Here is a 19,400-nt window from a genome sequence, read left to right as displayed (position 1 = left end):
GCGACGATGGGATAGGAAAGGCCTAGGAATTGGAAGGAAGCGGCCATGGCCATAATTAAGGTACAGCCCCGGCATTTGCCTGGTGTGAAAATGGGAAACCACGGAAAACCATCTTCAGAGCTGCCGACAGTGGGACTCGAACCCACTATCTCCCGATTCCTGGATACTGGCCGCACTTAAGCGACTGCAGCTATCGAGCTCTATTAATCCTTCAGTATTCCACATCCAGCATTAAATATGATCCATGTAGTTTACATAGGTCGGATAGATACTGGTAGATCATCAAAATGAATCCATATAAGGAAGAGTGAGTGGAATTAGCCCACAATAATCAGAATTCTTAACCACAATCATGTTTATTTTAATAAATTTAGTTAGAATGCTTAATTGCTCATTTCAATTATATCAGTGAAGAGGTTCTCCATAATTAGATGATGGAGATACCGGTTATTAAAGTCTTCTTAGATGACAGACCACAGAATTTCCAGAAATGATGTTGAATAAGGTGTTATAAGTTATTGGTGACACACTAACAGGTCGCACATGATATAAGTAATTCGCACTTAACTTGATTTTGGAATTTATTTTTTATTTTAGGTAAATTAATTACATAATGATTAGTAATGGTAATTTTTGGTTATTTTAAGTGAAACAATGTTAAATGACTTATCTTTTATCTTTTCTTCCTTGAAATTTTGAAGGTAAAAACTAGTGAATCTGAAATAATCGAGAAATGAATAAGAAGACTAATGTTTTCCTTGTACTAACGATTAGTGATGGTGATATAAAGCATGATTATAAAATATTGACAGCTACATGCAGGCAAATAGACTGATAACTTCTGAATAGATCTGCAATATGTTATATAAATTTTTGAAAGAGAATTTAGGGAATTATTTTGTGTTCAAGCAGAAAAATGAATAACCTAAACGTGATTTTAATTTTACAGTGTCATAATAATGAACACCTCTAGATTATTTTCTACTTTTCAACAGAAGCAATGTATATAGTCAAGATTTTTTTTTTCATATCAAAGATCTTGGAACAATTTGATATATTAATTAGCTTAGTTAGGTGAGGAGATAGTCAGATTTCAACAAACTATTCAACTTCTATTCTATTTTAAGATTATTTAATTTAATAAAGTGATATTAGATTAATTTATCCATTCTTTCAATGGTATTTTAGGTTAAATAAGTTCTTATAAACATCCGTAGATTAAGTATGATAGATATCCATGAAGCGTTATGGATTAATTCGCAAGATGGAGACATCCAATGAACTGATATGATGCGAATGTAGCCGTTTAGTTCACACGGTGACTTTACTCTCGGAACCTACAACCCGAAACAGATACTTGATTGATAGATAATGATGAATTGAGCTAGTTAGGATTTCTTTGTGGCCCGTCCTGGATATGGGAACGGCGCAATACTGATCCAGGAAATATACAAGGATGCAAACAACTGTGTGAGATGTACTGCAGGTATATCAAAACCTTTTGCAGTCAATTTGGTGTCCACCAGGGCAGTGTTCTTAGCATGCTCCTTTTGATCATTGTCATGAATTTCCTGACATCGTAAATCACAGATGCACTTCTTGAGACATTGCAGTTTGCTGATGATGTGACACTGATCAGCAACAACATGGTACTGTTTCACAAGGTACTTGAAAACTGCAATAAGTGCTAGAAGGCAAAGGACTGAAAGTGAGCTGCTCAAATACCCAACATCTGAACTGCACTTTCAAAGATCCAATGACTTCAATGCCAGGTATTTTGCTTGACTCCAAACCACTCCTGAAATGTAGCAATTTTAAATACCTTGGGTCTGTGGTGCAAAAAGTGAGTGGATGTGATGAGGATGTACATCACAGGATCATGTAGGCTGGCTGAAGTGGATATGAAGTTTCAGAGGGGTCAAGTAGGTTTAACAAGAATGGACAGATTAAGAAATGAGAGAGGAAATGAATGAGGAAAAGACAGAAGAATCAAGGCTACAATGGTATGGACATGTTAAGAGAATGGGAGAAGAGACGATACCAAGAAAGATGTTAGAAATGGAGTTGAAAGGAAGGAGATCAAGAGGAAGACCGAGGAACAGATGTCTGAAAGGCGTAAAGAAGAGCATCAAGGTAAGAGGAGGTAACTGGATGACAGTGAGAGAAGAGAAGTGGCGGATGGACAGAAAATGATGGAGAGGCTTACGTTCCGAGCAGACCGAGCCTGTGGTTGGAAACTGCTCCATATGATGATCATGATCATCATCTTGGTGAGAAGCCAGTGATGTCTCTATGAGAAAGTGAGGGTAGCGCATCCCGTGCAATGGGACAGAAAGTAGGAAAGAAGCAGAAAGGTAGAAACTGAAATCAACATTTTTAAATAAGTTGTATTTTTATTGACATAACGATCACAATACAAATTTGTTTGTACTTTCATTAAAAAATATAGTATCTCAGAACTTATCTGACTTCTTTTTCTTTTTCTTCTTTTGAGGCACACTCAAGGGAGATGATTCAATGTCTTCATTTTCCCTTTTCTCTCCACTGAAATTGAAAAAAAAAAGAAAAAAAGGTATCTGATATATGTTCATAATAAATATGTTTGCAATGATAAAATTTAAGGTCCACTTTGCCTACGTGATTACAATTGAGGGGGTATCTGACGGTGAAATAGAGGGCCCGGTCTCGAAAGCCAAGAATAACAGCCAAGAGGATTCGTCGTGCTGACCACACAACACCTCATAATTTCCAGGCCTTCGGGCTGAGCGGCGGTCGCTTGGTAAGCCATGGCCCTCTGTATAAGGAAACAGTGGATAAGACAGAGAGATGCTTACAGTTCACAGCAAAGGCTGTCATCTGATTTTCTTTTAGGACAGTATATTCATTTTATTACTGATTCAAGTGGGAGGGGACAACAAAAATCCTTTACAGGTTCAATACTGATCAACATGCCTGACCGGACATTCCACTACTGTAATGGAGTAAGTCCGTACAGCCAGCTACTCAATGCCGAGTGTCGGGCGGCAGTAAATAACTCTATGCCCTAAAAGGGCCAATGGCTTTGGGCGGGTGAGCCCCTTTAGGTAGGCGGATGGTCCCCTCAGCGTAAAAAATGACACTGGAACCCATCGCAAGTGTTTGGTCCAATGGCGAAACGAGCGGAAAAGGAATCCGTTACTCTGCTGGGTCGTGATGGCAGAAGAGGTCGTGCAAGATGAACTGGCTTTGAAAACGCACCTCAGTAGTGGTTTGAGTCTGCGGCAGTTCACTGCAGTCTCACGGTTTGATCCTGCATGTCTGACTCCATATGTGCCGCAGGACACGGCTCCGAGATCACAGTCTGTGGGTCACTTCCTGGCAAACTGAGATCCACCCTAAACAAATCCACACCAGTGGCACTTCTTCCAAATGTCACTTACTACTTCCAAAGTCCAGCAGCAATGGGGGCAAGTTACGGATGAAATTGGTTGTCCCTAGTTCGGACCTGCACGTTGGCAGCAGATGTGTGATGGTCGTCTCTCTGAGACCCTGTGACTACTCAGAAGTTTAGTCCTGCACCTGTGTTTGGGCAGGCCTTTTCAGGATTACTGCTGCCCACCCCACACGGGGAAGGCCCTAGAAAAAGTGGGCTAAACAGCCAAAAATTGCATCTTTTAAGAAATAATTCAATACAATATATCAAGTAAATGATATTACATCAGTCTTTGGACAAGTTTCAACCACTTAGTGGCCATCTTCAACCAAATAAAAATTAAACAGATTATGTGATAACTAAAACATATGTATACCAGACAAAGACAAAATAGCCTTCAAAACTTGTAACAGAAACACAGATATTTTACACAATACCAATCCTATTAATCATAGCAATAAGTTCACCACATCAGGTGTTTATAGACTCAATTATAATAATTGTAACACATCTTATGTTGGTCAAACAGGTAAGAGCTTCCATACAAGATAATTGGAGCATGTTAACGCCCTGAAATAAAACTAATTTTCAGCTACGGGACAACACAACATTGGTGATACTAACCATAAGTTCACTAATATCAACCAAGACATTAAAATTTTCAAAGTTATTAAAAAAGGCCCACTGCCTAATATTACGGAAAATTCTTTTATCCATCTGGAAAGTTTTTCAATCCTAACTTCAATCTAAATGAAATTTCAGAGAAATTAAACATTTCATTTGACCTTTTAATTCCTATCTTTAGTAATCATGTCTCGGATAAAAATAATTCTTTCTTTTATAATCTCTTTAAATTCCCCTCCCAGCAGCAGTCTTTCTTTCCTCATCCTTCAGCCCCACATTAGACACCCTTCCTCTCCTTCTCCCCTCCCACCCTCTCTCCTTCCCTTTCCCTCCATTCTTTACCCCCTCCTCTCCTCTCCATATCTACTCCTTTGTTTACATTGCCTGCTTCCTACAGAAAGTCAGTGCTTGTTCTTCATCTGATATTTGAGGCGAGTCTCATAAATAATATTTCTCCTTTTTAATTTCTTTTCTGTATATTTATCCATTTCTGAAGCTGGCTACCATTTCCAGATTTAGTTCTTTGCCTGATGTCCTAAGTCAACTTAAAGACATCATGTTATGACAGGAAGATTTTTTTTTCTATTTGCTTTACGTCGCACCGACACAGATATGTCTTATGGCGACGATGGGATGTGAAAGGCCTAGGAAGTGGAAGAAAGCAGCCGTGGCCTTAATTAAGTTACAGCCCCGGCATTTGCTTGGTGTGAAAATGGGAAATCATGGAAAACCATCTTCAGGGCTGCCAACAGTGGGGCTCGAACCCACGATCTCCCGATTACTGGATACTGGCCGCACTTAAGCGACTGCAGCTATCGAGCTCGGTAACAAGAAGATCATAACCATAATTTTTGTTATATGTATTTTAATGTTGTAATTACTCCTGCAACATTGTCTTTGTCTGGTACACATATGTTTTAGTTATCACATAATCTGTTTAGTTTTTATTTGGCTGAAGATGGCCACTAAGTGGTTGAAACTTGTCCCAAGAATGATGTAATATCATTTACATGATATATTGTACTGAAAAGGTGGACCCTCTTTTCAATGTATTTCTTGTAATTGCACTTCAATACAGAACAAAAATGAAATTTATAGCTTATAAAGTCATATCTTATGTCTGGGTGGGCGGCCGCACCCAGCGGGTCATCCCTCATGTGGACAGAAATCAAAAGCAGGAAAGAATCACACTCTGAAAATTGGAACATGGAATGTAAGAACTTTACATGATGTGTCAGATCACGGCCAACTCAAAGTTCGGCCTGCTACACATGACAGTTCCATAGTGATGACGTCAGTCTTTTAGTGCAGCGATACGGAGGCATGAGTCTTGTTTACATGGTGGTTTCATAGGACATTTTTGTTATTTCAATGTTATTAGGGGAGTTTGTTGTGTTTAAAAGTGATAACTGTATGAAAACGCATCAGTAAAGGATGTATCTTCAGCAATAGTTTATGTGTTATGTGATAGGTTAAGTGAACCCACTGAACTATTATGAATTGTCTGAAGTACTCTAAAGTTTATCATGATCATTACACTCATACATTATTATAGAGTGCCTGGATGTACATCCAATTACCGTTCAAATAAGGAGGTGGCTATCTCAACATTTGTGTTTCCTAGCGATAAGGAAAAGCGAGCTACATGGATTCATGCTATACACCGAGTTAATTTTGAACCCAGTAAATATGCCCGTGTCTGTATTAAACATTTTCCGAAAATCACATAATTCGAGTTGATACTGCAAAACGACCAGATGATTCCGTTTTAACTGTGCCTAGGGTAATACCAAAATTGACTGACGATGCTGTGCCAACTATATTTCCTGGTCAGCCATCATATATGTCTCAACCAATACCTGCCAAACGAAAATCGCCAGAAGGAGAGAGGAACTAAACTTCAAGACATGGTGTGAAGGAGACAAGATATCAAATTACGAGGACTTGTTGGGTAAGTTAATAACCCTAAATGTACTTGAATTCTATCGAAATTGATGTTGATAAAGTTTTGTTTTACAAGCTTCAAACCAGAGACATTCCGACTGTCGAGATAACTGTTACAATTTTCAATGTGCAAGTTTGCTGTGTACCACATGTTCAACACTTGAGTGTTTACTAACTCGTCTACTTCAAGGGATGAGGTTAACAAGTTAAAAAATATGTGCTTAACTCTAGATGACAGTATTAATGAGTTAATGAATTGCATTTGGCTATCACTAAATCAAGGGACTTAGAAATTGATTTCAATACTGCATCAGTATTGTTTTACATAGCAGGGTACATTTCACACTTTTTATTAAGAAATGTGAAAGGATGTGCGTATTGTAAAACACTTATTACTTTGGACAAAGAATAAATTGTCAAGAGTAGGACTAAATTATGAAACAAATTCATGCTTTCTAAAGCTGTGCAGAGGGGGGAAATATGAAACAGCCTAGAGATTTTGTTTTTCAAATTGCTGTGGAAGGCTACACTTTATTTCAGACCTTGATATCTGATTTTGAAGATTCCTTTTTGTACACTGGAAGTAACAGGGAAGTTTTTACAAACCTTTTGAAAATGAAAGTTGAAGAAACTGGTAAATACTGTGATAAGTGTGTGTGTGGTGTAGTGTTCATTAGTATTGTGTCCAAGATCTGCCACATTTTGGGAAACATTTTTAGTAACAATTACTCAAAAATAACTAACAATACTGTGCGCACAAACAAGCATAAAATAATTACATTTTAGAGACAACAGTTCGCCTAGTGAGCATTAAATGATTTGTTATGGAGGGCTACATGTTAATTCAGGCCTTGATATCTGATTCAAAGATGTATTTTTAAACAGTGGAAATCGTAGGGATGTTTCTTTCAATGTTTTCATACTGGAAGTTGAAAAACCTAGTAATTTATGTGACAAGTGTGGGTGTGAGCTGCAGAGTTAATGAGTGTTGTGTCCAAGATCTATCATATTATGGCAAATATTTTTCCTGTCATTCAAAAATGATTAATAACACTATGTGCTCAAACAAGTGTAATATAATGGCATTTTAGAGACAGCAACAGTTTACCTAGTGACCATCATACTACTTTTCAAATTGTGGAAAGCTACACATTAACTGAGACCTTGATATCTGATTCAGAGATGTAGTTTTATACAGTGGAAATCATAGGGATGTTTCTTTCTATGTTTTCATAATAAAAGTTGAAAAACCTGTGACAAGTGTGGGGGTGTGCTGCTGAGTTAATGAGTGTTGTGACCAAGATATGTCATATTTTGGAAAATACGTCTTTTAACTTATTCATGTGCTCAGAAAAGCATAAAAGAATGACATTGTTTTGAGAGAAAACCATTCGCTTAGTCACCATCATCGTACAGACCAAGTGAGTAGCCTTCAGTCAAACATTTTACAATATGTAATATACTACCTTGAGTGCACATATTTGTGTATTCGTATGTATTCTCTTGATAGTGCTTCTTCGATGTTACGTGTTTATGGGCTTATTATTGCATTTTGTTTGTCACATTATGATAAAAGATATCGTATCAGCAATATAGGAATTGCACGCAACGGAGAGCACTATATGCGTGACGTCACAACTATTGGTAGCAGGCCTCTATATATCAAGATCGCCGTGGTCAGATAATGACAGGCCTGAGAGTGAACAGCTCTCGTTACCCATGAGTCTCTCTAGACTTAACACTGAGGTTGCTGCTTTAAGTGAAACCAGATGGTCCACGGAAGGCAAAATTATTGAGTTTGGTTCAGGATATATCAGAGCCGTCCTCATGGTGTAGGGGAAGCGTGCCTGCTTCTTACCCGGAGGCCCCAGGTTCGATTCCCGGCCAGGTCAGGGATTTTTCCTGGGATCTGAGGGCTGGTTCGAGGTCCACTCAGCCTACATGATTAGAATTGAGGAGCTATCTGACAGTGAGAAAGCGGCCCTGTTCTAGAAAACCAAGAATAAGCCGAGAGGATTCATCGTCGTAATCTGCAGGCCTTCGGGCTGAGTAATATTGTAATGATAACAGCGTGGTACACCATGAGTTTTGTCTTCACGGTCAGGTCTTTATTCATGAACACTCGGTGTGATAGTTGTCCAAATGCTGCATGGGTAGTACCAATTCTCTTCTCCACATCTTGCTCACAGTTACAGAGCAGAGGTAGGATACTACCCAAGTTCGAAAAGTGGTCTACCTGCTCCAGTGGAGTATCAGAGATGGAGGAGATGAAATGTGGAAGGGTTGTGCCTGGTGAAGGTTGTGCCAGGACCTTGGTCTTTTGAACGTTGCAAGAAGACCATGCTTGTTGTCTGGTGGGACCAGAGCATTTTCGATCCAAGTTAATTTAGGTTCTCCAGTCTACAAAAAGTAATTTTTAATAAATAAATTATAAACTATCTGAAAAAGAAGACATATGGTAACATAATTATACCTGAAAAGAAACAACTTCATTATAACAAAATGACCTGTTTCATTCTTTGAAAGAACATCATCAGATTGTATCAAATCACACTCAAATGTGAATTTGACACATACATCAGTTTGTTCGTCTGACATTAACCTACCAACACACACAAGCTGAGTCCGCCAAACACTAGCATCTGTGTTGTATCGTTCAGTGATCATGTCAATGTTTGTGTCTGAAAAAGAACATTTGTGCATGCATTGCTTTTCTTATTTAATCAAAGAAAAAGACTGTGGAAAGTCATCATCTGCTAGTAGAAACATATGGTGAATACGCTCCATCGATTAGAACATGTGAGACATGGTTTCGACAATTTAAACGTAACTCCATGCTTTGTGTCTGGTGGGACCAGGGCGGTATTGTGTATTATGAACTCGTGAAGCCCGGCAAAACCGTTAATGCACAATGCTATCGCCAATAAATTATTCATTTAAATCACGCATTGATCGAAAGATGACCAGAATGGGCCAGAAGACATGGCAAAGTGATTTTGTTACATGAGAATGTGCCGCCTCACACAGCAAAACCAGTGAAAGACAGTTTGAAATTGCTTGTATGGGACATCCTTCCACACCCGCCATACTGCTCCGATCTGGTGCCACCTGACTATCACCTCTTCGTATCAATAGGGCACGCGCTCACAGAGCAGCACTTCAGCAATTTCAAGGAAGTTGGAAAATGGCTCGACGAATGGATTGCCGCAAAAGACAAGCAGTTTTTCTGGCATGGTATTCATAACTTACCTGAAAGATGGGCGAAGTGTGTAAAAGTCGATGGCCAATATTTTGATTAAACAAAAAATGAATTTCTCTTGAAAATTATGTGTTTTCTTTACCACAAAAACTTATGCATAGGTATAAACATTAATATTTATTTCTATTTAATTCCTGTTTCTTTGCAATGCACATATGGTGTAACAAGAAACATCTTTATCGGAGCTTAGATGGTGTCGTCAGCTCCCACTTGGAATGCTAGCATACAGCGAACTATCTGGTGATGACCGAGAGAACCATTTACTTTAGACCAATGGTAGAGCATTCTTAAATTCAATCTTGATTATTGGAGAAGTATTCCTCGTGAACAGTCGAGATTTTCTCCTGAAGGCGCAGAGCAAAGTTCTCTCTAAACTGTAAAGAATTTCCCTTGTTTTCTTGACATGGCAAAAGCCCAAAAGCTTACTATCATGGGCAATGAAAGAGCCCACTCCTTAAGACAACTGCACGAGCGCGGGCAGAGTTGAGGAGCCGGAAGCAGTTGACATCTATCTAATAGTTTGTGCTGTAAAGACTAGATGGCGATATCTGGAGTCAAGGTGGAAGCAAACCCACAACATTGTACCGGGCTGAGTATATTATGTTTATGCAATAAAATAACATAGTATGATACAGTGCGTTGTGTAGTTAAATACTTATTACTCATTTTGTAAATGGTATTACTACTTTTAAGCAAATGTTCGAGGTTTGGCAGTGTCAGATGTTGGAAAGTGACTTAGCCCATCTTCCCAAATTGTCAATGCGGAAATTTAGTTTAACTCAAGATGAATTGCAGACATTTCCAGGTACTCTTCCGAATCTTTTGAAAGAATTTTCCATCCAATTTAGAGATCTGGACGATTTATCAATTGATCTGAAAGTGTTTGCTGTGCCCTATTCAACTGCAATAGTAATTGATGACATTCCACCTGATCTACAATGCGAGTTGTTCACAATTCGATGTGATAGTGAACTGAAGTCTAAACATGAATCACAAACAAGCCTATCACTCTTTTATGAACATTTTTTGCAAACAGATTTCCCAAATATGGACAAAATGGCTGCCAAACTTCTATCTAATGAAGATAAATAAATCTCCACGAAGAACTGACACACATCTCACTGCTGTTCTTCGAATTGCAAGTGCAAGTTCGATCGCACCAAATATAACTCGTCTTCTTCAGCGAAAAGATACGCACTCCTCATCATCTGCTGAATGAAATTTCAGATACATAAGAACACATACGCCTATGCTATATTTATGGTAAATAATATTTATTCATGGAGCTTATTTATTTCTGTACTTAACCTAGAGCTAGTTTTTCGTTCATTGTTTATGCTGTGTCCGAAACAAGTTTTTATGTTGGCTTATTGTATTTTCAGGATTACAGGTAGTAGTCAAAGGAGTATTTAGTTATCAGATGTCAAAGTAAGTAATTTTGTTTCCTAAGCATAACCTAATGAAAGGAATATAATTAAATGTATTTACTTAGCACCATAATCTAAAGCACTGAATAGAGCAAGATATTAGACACAACAGAAAAGTCAAAAGTTTAAATCTGTTTTGATATGCGGCTTGTCTCTGCAAGCAGCAACAAGGTTAACTTCCATCAGAGTGCATACTCTTCTCTTTTTCCTGCCTGAGCTGGAGCCCTGCACACTGAGCTGAATTGTGCCAACCTCTGATCTAAACATCAGACACCTCTATGGGGAAGGATACTTTTGGGAAGGCCTCTAAACTCAGCAAATTAAGGAGAAAGAAATCTATTCTTCATTCTTCATTATGCTCTTTTCTGAGATGCCAGGACAGTAACATCATTTCCAACTGTGTGAAGCAGAAGCACACGTTTAAATACTCCTAAGATCAGGACAATATATCGGCACGATAGCAAGGCTCTTGTGATCGAGAGAACATCGCACTTGTAAAGAACTGGACTCAGTCTTCTGAGAGTTATTTTACATATACCTGCTTTTTAGTAACACACTCTCACAGGAATTATGGTTGCCTTTTGATCGCATTAGTGCTACAATGGCTGAACACAAATTCAAACAGGTGTCATTAAGACAGAAATTAAATTCGTCTCATTGGCTCAGAAACAGGCAGTCTATCACATGAACTCTGATGCTAGTAAAATTGTCGCCTATCTTTCCAAGAAATCCTTGAATGAGAACAAAACAGCTAGGGGACTTAATTTCACTCTCGCTCCCTCTAAAATTCCCACTAAGGAGTTAATTACTCCGTTGAGGCAGCCATCCATGAACTACCTATGGATGAGGCTAAGGAGGTATGACAAAAATGTGTGACTCTGAAGGTCTGCTGCTGTACTTGCGCCCAATTTAACAAGAGACAACAGGAGAGCTCTGAAGGAACTTAAAACAGGATTTTGAACTGACCATTCTCCCAGCTGATACAGGTAATGCGACAGTGGAAATGGACACTGACGAGTATAAGAACAAGATCTCGACTATGTTGGCAAAGCCTGTTTACAGACTGAGTGCATGAGATCCGACAACTCCTGTGTTCAACGCGACTGTGAAGATCTTAAGGCAGTCCGCAATTTCAAAAGAGAAGGCTAAACATCCAATTCCGGTAGATGCAGTGCCACCAAGATTATATGGACTTCCAAAAATCCATAAAGAAGACACTCCCTTCAGACCAATAGTGGGATAGGTTCTCCAATATATGTTTTGGTTAAGTACTTCTGCAAATTGCTTCAACCGTATATAGGACGCACTGAATCATACGTTAGGGACTCTCTGTATTTCCTCAATAAGTTTTCAACCATAACCCTTTAATCCAATGTACTTCCAGTGAGTTTTGACGTGGAGTCCTTGTTCACTAAAGTGCTGATTGACTCGGTCACGTCTCTCATTGAGTATCTGTCTCCTGAGGACATTACTAAGCTATTTCACCACTGCACGACTTCTAGCTATTTCTCGTGGTATGGACAATTTTACGAACAGATGGATGGTGTGGCTATGGGAAGTCCACTCTCACCAATAGTAGCCAGTTTATTTATGGAGTATTGTAAGGAACAATCTATTGCTTTGGCGCTGCCAAACCTATGATTTGAAGGATGTATGTCGATGATACATTCTGTCTTTCTTTCTTGGATGTTCTAGTAATAAAGAAACCGGATGGCTCCTGAGGACACACCCTCTATCGCAGGCTGCCCAGACAAATCGCTATCCCCATGCAGATTCTCACCACCAGCAACACAAAAACATGGCATTCTCACGATATCACAACGGCGACACAAATTTGTGAGCCATCAAATATTCAGGAGGAGATGGACAAATTCAAGGGTAATGGTTAGAAAGAGGTACAGATTCATAGAGCCTGGCATCCCAGAGAGAAGACTAAGTAAAGCTCACAGAAAGAAGTAGTGAAGGGAATTGCCTAACTGCCTTACATTCACAATACCGCAGATCGAAATGCCAAGGCCCTCTGCCAGCACAATATAAAAACCATGTTTGGCACTGCCACTAAAATTGCTCAGAGTTTAGGTAAAAAGCAAGGACAAATTGTCACCATTACCACACCCTTGGGTGACAAAATTCCTTGTATTTACAGCAAGGTATACATTGGCCAGGCCGGCCCCATGGTGTAGGGGTAGCGTGCCTGCCTCTTACCCAGAGACCTCGAGTTCGATTCCCAGCCAGGTCAGGGATTTTTACCTGGATCGGAGGGGTGGTTCGAGGTCCACTCAGCCTACGTGATTAGAATTGAGGAGCTATCTGATGGTGAGATGGCTGCCCCAGTTTAGAAAGCCAAGAATAATGGCCGAGAGGATTCGTCGTGCTGACCACATGGAACCTCGTAATCTGCAGGCCTTCGGGGTGAGCAGCGGTTGCTTGGTAGGCCAAGGCCCTTCAGGGCTGTAGTGCCATGTGGTTGGGGTTATACATTGGTCAAACATGCTGGTCCATTAGTTCTCATATCAAGGAACACCAATGAAATGTCCATCTCAACTAGCCAGAAAATTCAGCAATAGCTGAGCATCCCCTATTTTTGGGTCATGGTGTCATATTGCATAAGACCAATTTCATGTTTTTACCCGTATTGAACTTACTATTAGTATTTACAATTCTTGTATTTATTATCCACATCAATTCAATTCATAAAATGTTTATTTTCCTAAAGGGACATTACAATACAAACGTTAATTGGTACATGTTTCACTCGCTGTATCGAGCATCTTCAGCCATCTTTTATACAATTGTCAAGGTTAAGTCATTCATTAAGTCCTATTTACAATAAATTTGCACATTAAAAATGTTTTACACAATAAAATGTTTTCACACTTAAAGAGTAAACAATAAAAACAAAAAGCAATTTCAACAGGGACACTGGCTATCAATTAAGTGATATGTTTTTGCCAGCCATTAAGGATTTATGTAGGTAGTTCTCTTCCCTGTCCTTTCACCACTGTTTCTTAGCAATGCACATATGGTGTAACAAGAAACATCTTAATTGGAGCTTAGATGGCGTCATCAGCTCCCACTTCAAGAAGTAAAAACACGACGTCAAATAGTCTTAGTACTACTACAAGCACAACTAAACAAAAAAGCTAGATACAAAGGGACACAATCATCCTTAACATTGCAGTATACAACACATCATGCATATGTAATAATTTTGATGTCCCTTTAAACCAAGCTTAATAACAAACTGACCAGTAAATATAGGCTGACTCAAATCAGTTGAAGATTGTGATGACTACAAGTATGATGCATACAGAGTATTAATGCAGAGTATAAACATCCAATGAACCATCCCTTAATAATGGCGTAGATCTCAACTAACGAAAACACAATGGAAAAATACCACAAGTTTAGCCTTTTAACTTTTACTATTTTCGTATGAACATTGAAACTTTGATAAATACACTAACACTGTTTGGAAAAATCACGAATCAAATGAGAATTAGCCAAATCTTCCAATTTAATTGACATATTTACTATGACTTGGACATCAATATTATGTTATTAAAGTCTAGTCCATTAATGAGACATTTTAATATTGTCAATTTTTCTTTAAGTGTGACGACATTTTATTGTGTAAAACACTTTTTATGTGCAAATTTATTGTAAATAAGACTTAATGAATGACTTAACCTTGAGACAATCGTATAAAAGATGGCTGAAGATGCTCGATACAGCAAGCGAAACATATACCAATTAACGTTTGTATTGTAATGTCCCTTTAGGACAATAAACATTTTATGTATTGAATTGATGTGGATAATAAATACAAGAATTGTAAATACTCACAGTGTCCTGTTTTAAGATGTTCGAGCTTTTACCGACACTAACACTACAGGTCTAGGATATACAGGAAGCTGTGAAAATTCTTAAAAATCCTAACAATTTCAATAGGGACATTGGCTATCAATGAAGTGATATGTAATTGTCGGCCATTAAGGATTTATGTAGGTAGTTCTCTTCCCTGTCCTTTCACCACTGTTATTTCGTTTTGGTGTTTTCCAATACGTACGTTCCTCATCGCCAGATGGTTCATTCCAGTCTGTGTGTTAAGTATCATACTTTCATAACATGTGTACACCTGTTATGCTCCTCCCACCGACCAACTCACACTCATTATCCTCTGTTTTTTCTACACACTTTCTTTCCATTCTTCAGCACTGTTCTATTCTTCTATCCTGTGAGTTGTTTGTTGCACCTTATTTTATTTTAATATTTTTATTTCTCTTTATTTCTTCTATCACATTTGTCTTTGATTCATCATGATGACCTCACTGTTTCTTCGCAACGCACATATGGTGTAAAAAGAAACATCTTAACAGTAAAGCGTTCTTAAATTCAAACCTTCATTATTGGAGAAGTCTTCCTCGTGAACAGTCAAGGTTTTCTTCTGAAGATAAGGATGAGGAGCAAGGTTCTCTGCGAAATGTAAAGAATTTCACCTTGCTTTCTTGACACAGCAAAAGCCCAAGAGCATATTATCATGTCTATGCAGGGGTCCTTCATGACCATTTAATGGGTTGCCTATTATACCGGTAATTTTTGTTATGTCATTTTCCGCTTATGTCCACTCTTTTGGAACTGTTTTTGCAGTATTATTATTATTATTATTATTATTATTATTATTGTAAATTTAGTTGCTGACGTATTTGAGCACCGGACTGAGCCAGGATCGAACCTGCCAAGTTAGGGTCAGAAGGCCAGAGCCTCAACCGTCTGAGCCACTCAGCCTGGCAAAATTTAGTTTATCATCGTCATCATCATCATCATCATTGTGAATTAAGTTTTTTTTTCAAATCTAGTGTGGAAATTTAGTTTTGGTTGGCCTAAATAAATGCTCTCTGGGGCTAAATATAATATGTCATTGCAGATTGTTACTTGACATTTTGATTTCATTCAAATTATGCTACCATTTTATTTGTTATTATTATTATCCTAATAATAAAATAACTACAGTACAATTGAAGACATGGATGGAAGAAGGGCTTAAGTCGGGTTGTAACGTTATTCGGTAAATTGCATATATACGTTCCTTGGAGGCTCTTCTAGATACTACCTAAATGGCTTATCGGTAGTGTCAATAGATGGCGTGTGATGTGCTATATTGAGTTGCGCCGTTCTTCCAAATATTGCTTGTGTCCGACTTAAAATACGCTCCATTGCTGACTTAGGGAGAGTCAGCAATCACCACTCATTAGAGGCAAAACAGCTGACGCAGGAGTTATGTCAGGAGGACAAACATCTGATATTTCAGCAGATGACAGTGAATATTTACCAAATGAAACCTCAGATGATTCGGATACTAAATCCTTACTATCAGAATGATTTGCCGTTCTCAGCCCAGTGTCATTTGCAACACCACAAACAAAAGGACTTAAGTTTTCAATTCCAAAGTTCAAGTTTCAGTTATTGAAGGATATAAGGTCTGTAAGATACTTTGGATAGCTTTCCAGTCCCTCGTGTAGGTATTGAACCCAGGAAATTAAAAGTTGTTAAAGATTTAGTAAGCTTTCTATGCGCAGGTGCACGTGCATGGTTTGAAAATATTTTCCGGGGAGCTGAATCTGTGGGAGTAAGAAATTCTCGATATAGTGACTCCCCTAATAATATGTTGTGACCTGTCAAATGTTCTAACCTGTAAAACTTGTCTACATGCTTCCAACAATGTAAAGAACATTAATTTTCAATGAAAATGTTTCTTGAAAATGGAATAAGGGCGTAACTCCAAAATACAAAATTGACAACAAACCAAAAAATTTATAAATATTTTTGATGTACATATTATGAAATAATCAAGAATGTAGTTAAATATAATATAACAAAATTTTGTATTTCTGAGAAAAGTGTTTGATGTTGTAATTCTTTAAACTCATTTATCTCAAAAGAGTGTTTTTTGAGTTACGCCCTTCTTCCATCCATGTCTTCAATTCTAAACTGCACCTATGCATAACCTAATTTTGACAGATTTGCTGAAACAATAGAAATGCATTTAGAACTAAATTCTAAATAAAAAATAATTAAAAAATCACCTTGAAATGCTCTCAAATATCAGCCAATATGAAAGAAGAAATTGGTTTTGTTTACTGTGAAGTACAATGTCCACTACAGCAGCACAATCTAAACTGGCTTGTTTAGTTATTTGGATAACTTCTCTCCACACTCTGCATATTTTTCTCATGCAGGCTGCTGCACCAAGCTCACCATAGCTATGGCACAAGCCTTATAATATGAGCAAAACATGAAAATTCTTTGCAGCTGGAAATACTAACAGGGGAACCAACAGTAGACTTCACACCTTCTGGTTCAACATCACAGTTATAATTTAAAAGATGGCAGTTTTCAATATATATGGCATTTTACTATAATTATCAACAAAAGTCAAGGGTAGACTTAAAATGAAGTTGGAATTTCCTTAAAGGAGCCGATATTTAGTCTTGAACAATTATATGTATCCATTTCTTGTATAAGAACTAAACCAAACCAAACCAAACCAAACCAAACCAAACCCCATGGACTACCAAGTGATTGTTGCTAAGCCCGAAGGCCTGCAGATTATGAAATATCATGTGGTCAGAACGAAGAATCCTCTTGGCTGTTATTCTTGGCTTTCTAGACTGGGTGTATGGGAGCTAGCAGAATTTTTAAAAAATAATTAAGGTACAAGAAAGGATAAGTACTATTACAAACAGGGTTTACAAAACAAAACTCAAAACCTTCCCTCTTGCTGAGATCCTAAAAAGTTTCAGTGTTGTGAGGATATCAGAATTTTTACTGCTGGAAGCCAATGGCATGATATGTCACATTTACACACCCTTAAAGGCCAACTAGGCATGTACCCAACTGCAATCTTAGGAACAGAAAGTTGGTGACTAACCAACTGTGCTGCCTAGATTGATTTTAGCAGCTTCCTTCTATGTGTATTTAGAGATGGGACAAGGTTAACTGTGCAATTTGTGACGATTATTGTGCAGTGAGTGCGAGTGAATCAAGGCCTCAGAAAATGCTAGGGCGTCACCCTGATGACGTGCAGTTCCCAGTTCTCTGGGGGAACTGTGAGAAGTGGGCTACCAGACATCACAAGAATCGGTACCATAAATGTCATTACTGTACTTTGAATGGCAAGGTAGAAAAACTGATAGAGTATATGGAGAAGAAAGACATAGCAATGATGGGAATGAGTGAGACAAAATGCAAGGGGAAGTTCAAAAAGAATTGAAGAAAGGGTATTGATTATATTGGAGTAGAGGAAAGATGGCAACAAATGGTGTTGGTGTAATATTGAGGGAAGACCTAGCGCAATATGTGGACAAAACTGACCAGATCCGTGACAGGGTAATTAAAGTTAGACTTGGACTTGAGAGTGCAAACAAGGATTTTATACAGGTTTTGCACCCCAATCGGGGAATGCAGATGAATGTTTAGAAGAGTTTCTAAAAGAACTGGAAAGTTATATTGAAGACAAAGAGGTTATAATAATGGGAGACATGAATGCACATGTTGGAACAGACAGGGGAAAGAAGAGATAATTGGCCCCTATAGTTATGGAAACCAAGATGAAGAAGGAGATTTGGTAATAGATTTTTGTAGAAGGAATGGATTAATTGTTGGCAATACGTGGTTTAGAAGAACTCACAAAAAGTAACTAGATATGGTTGGGGAGATACAAAGACAAAGACAATGATTGATCTTATTCTGGTGGAGAAGGAGAAACGTAGACAAATGGAAGATATGACAGCAATGCCAAGAGAAATTTCGAAGGAGATCATAACGTGGTTGTAGCCAAATTAAGACTTGGTAAAATAATGAAGTTAATAGAAAAAAGGGAAAGAAAAATAAAGGAATGGAGTTAAAAAAGAAAGAAATAAGGGAAAAGTTTCAAGAAGATCTGAAGAAAGAAATTCCCACAGATGAAGTGAACAATGTGGAAGAGGAATGGATATGTTTCAGAAATGGTTTTGTAAAGTGTGCAGTAAACACCTATGGAAGACTATCAGGGAGGAAAAAGGAAAAGGAGACTCCTTGGTGGAACAGCAGTTAAAGAGAAACAAATGGCTTGGAGGAAGTGGATAGGCAGCAATAGTACAGAGAATTGGCAGAAATATAAAGAATCCTAAAAGGTATGTAAGAAAATAGTACAAGAAGAGGAATGGAAGAGCTGGGAAAGTTTCAGAGAAGCTTTACAGGAGGATATAAAGGGAAGTAAAAAGGTTTTGTATGGTTTGGTGAAGAACAGTTTACAAAATAGGGAAGATACAAAATTTGTAAAAACTGAAACAGGGCAGATATTGACGCAAAGAGATGATATACTAAAAAGATGGGAAGAATACTTCTCAGAATTGCTAAATATTAAATGCAGTGAACTGGTACAAGAGAAGGAGCAAGAAGAAACAAAGGGAAAGAAGAACAAGAAAAGGAGATATCGATGTTAGAAATAGAGGAAGCCATACAAGAGATGAAGAGCGGTAAACCAGCAGCAGTGGATGAGGTAACTACGGAAATGATAAAAGCAGGAGGAGCAGTAGGGCTACAGTGGCTGTATATATTATTTAGAATAATCTGGAGGAAGAAAGAGATCCCAGAAGAGTGGGGAAAGGTTTTAATTATCCCGATATATAAAAAAGGTGATAAAAAGGAATGTAAAAACTGCAGAGGGGTCACCCTTATTGCCCATGTAGCC

The 19,400-nt window shown here is 38.1% G+C and overlaps 1 protein-coding gene across 2 annotated transcripts in view; it reads right to left on the bottom strand.

The window, feature by feature from the left end:
• Positions 1–2,379: 2,379 nt before the first annotated feature.
• Positions 2,380–19,400, bottom strand: part of l(1)G0020 (RNA cytidine acetyltransferase l(1)G0020) — a 248,047-nt gene continuing 231,026 nt past the window's right edge. For both annotated transcript variants that reach the window (XM_067143333.2, XM_067143334.2), the window contains exon 21: positions 2,380–2,544. In XM_067143333.2, coding sequence (XP_066999434.2) covers positions 2,454–2,544 — 91 coding nt within the window. In that variant the 3' untranslated portion in view covers positions 2,380–2,453. The remainder of the gene's footprint in view (positions 2,545–19,400) is intronic.

This window comes from Anabrus simplex, chromosome 3 (genome assembly GCF_040414725.1).
Source record: "Anabrus simplex isolate iqAnaSimp1 chromosome 3, ASM4041472v1, whole genome shotgun sequence".
Lineage (NCBI taxonomy): Eukaryota > Metazoa > Arthropoda > Insecta > Orthoptera > Tettigoniidae > Anabrus > Anabrus simplex.
The sequence above is the reverse complement of the archived record's forward strand: the minus strand, read 5'-3'. Positions and strand labels throughout refer to the sequence as shown.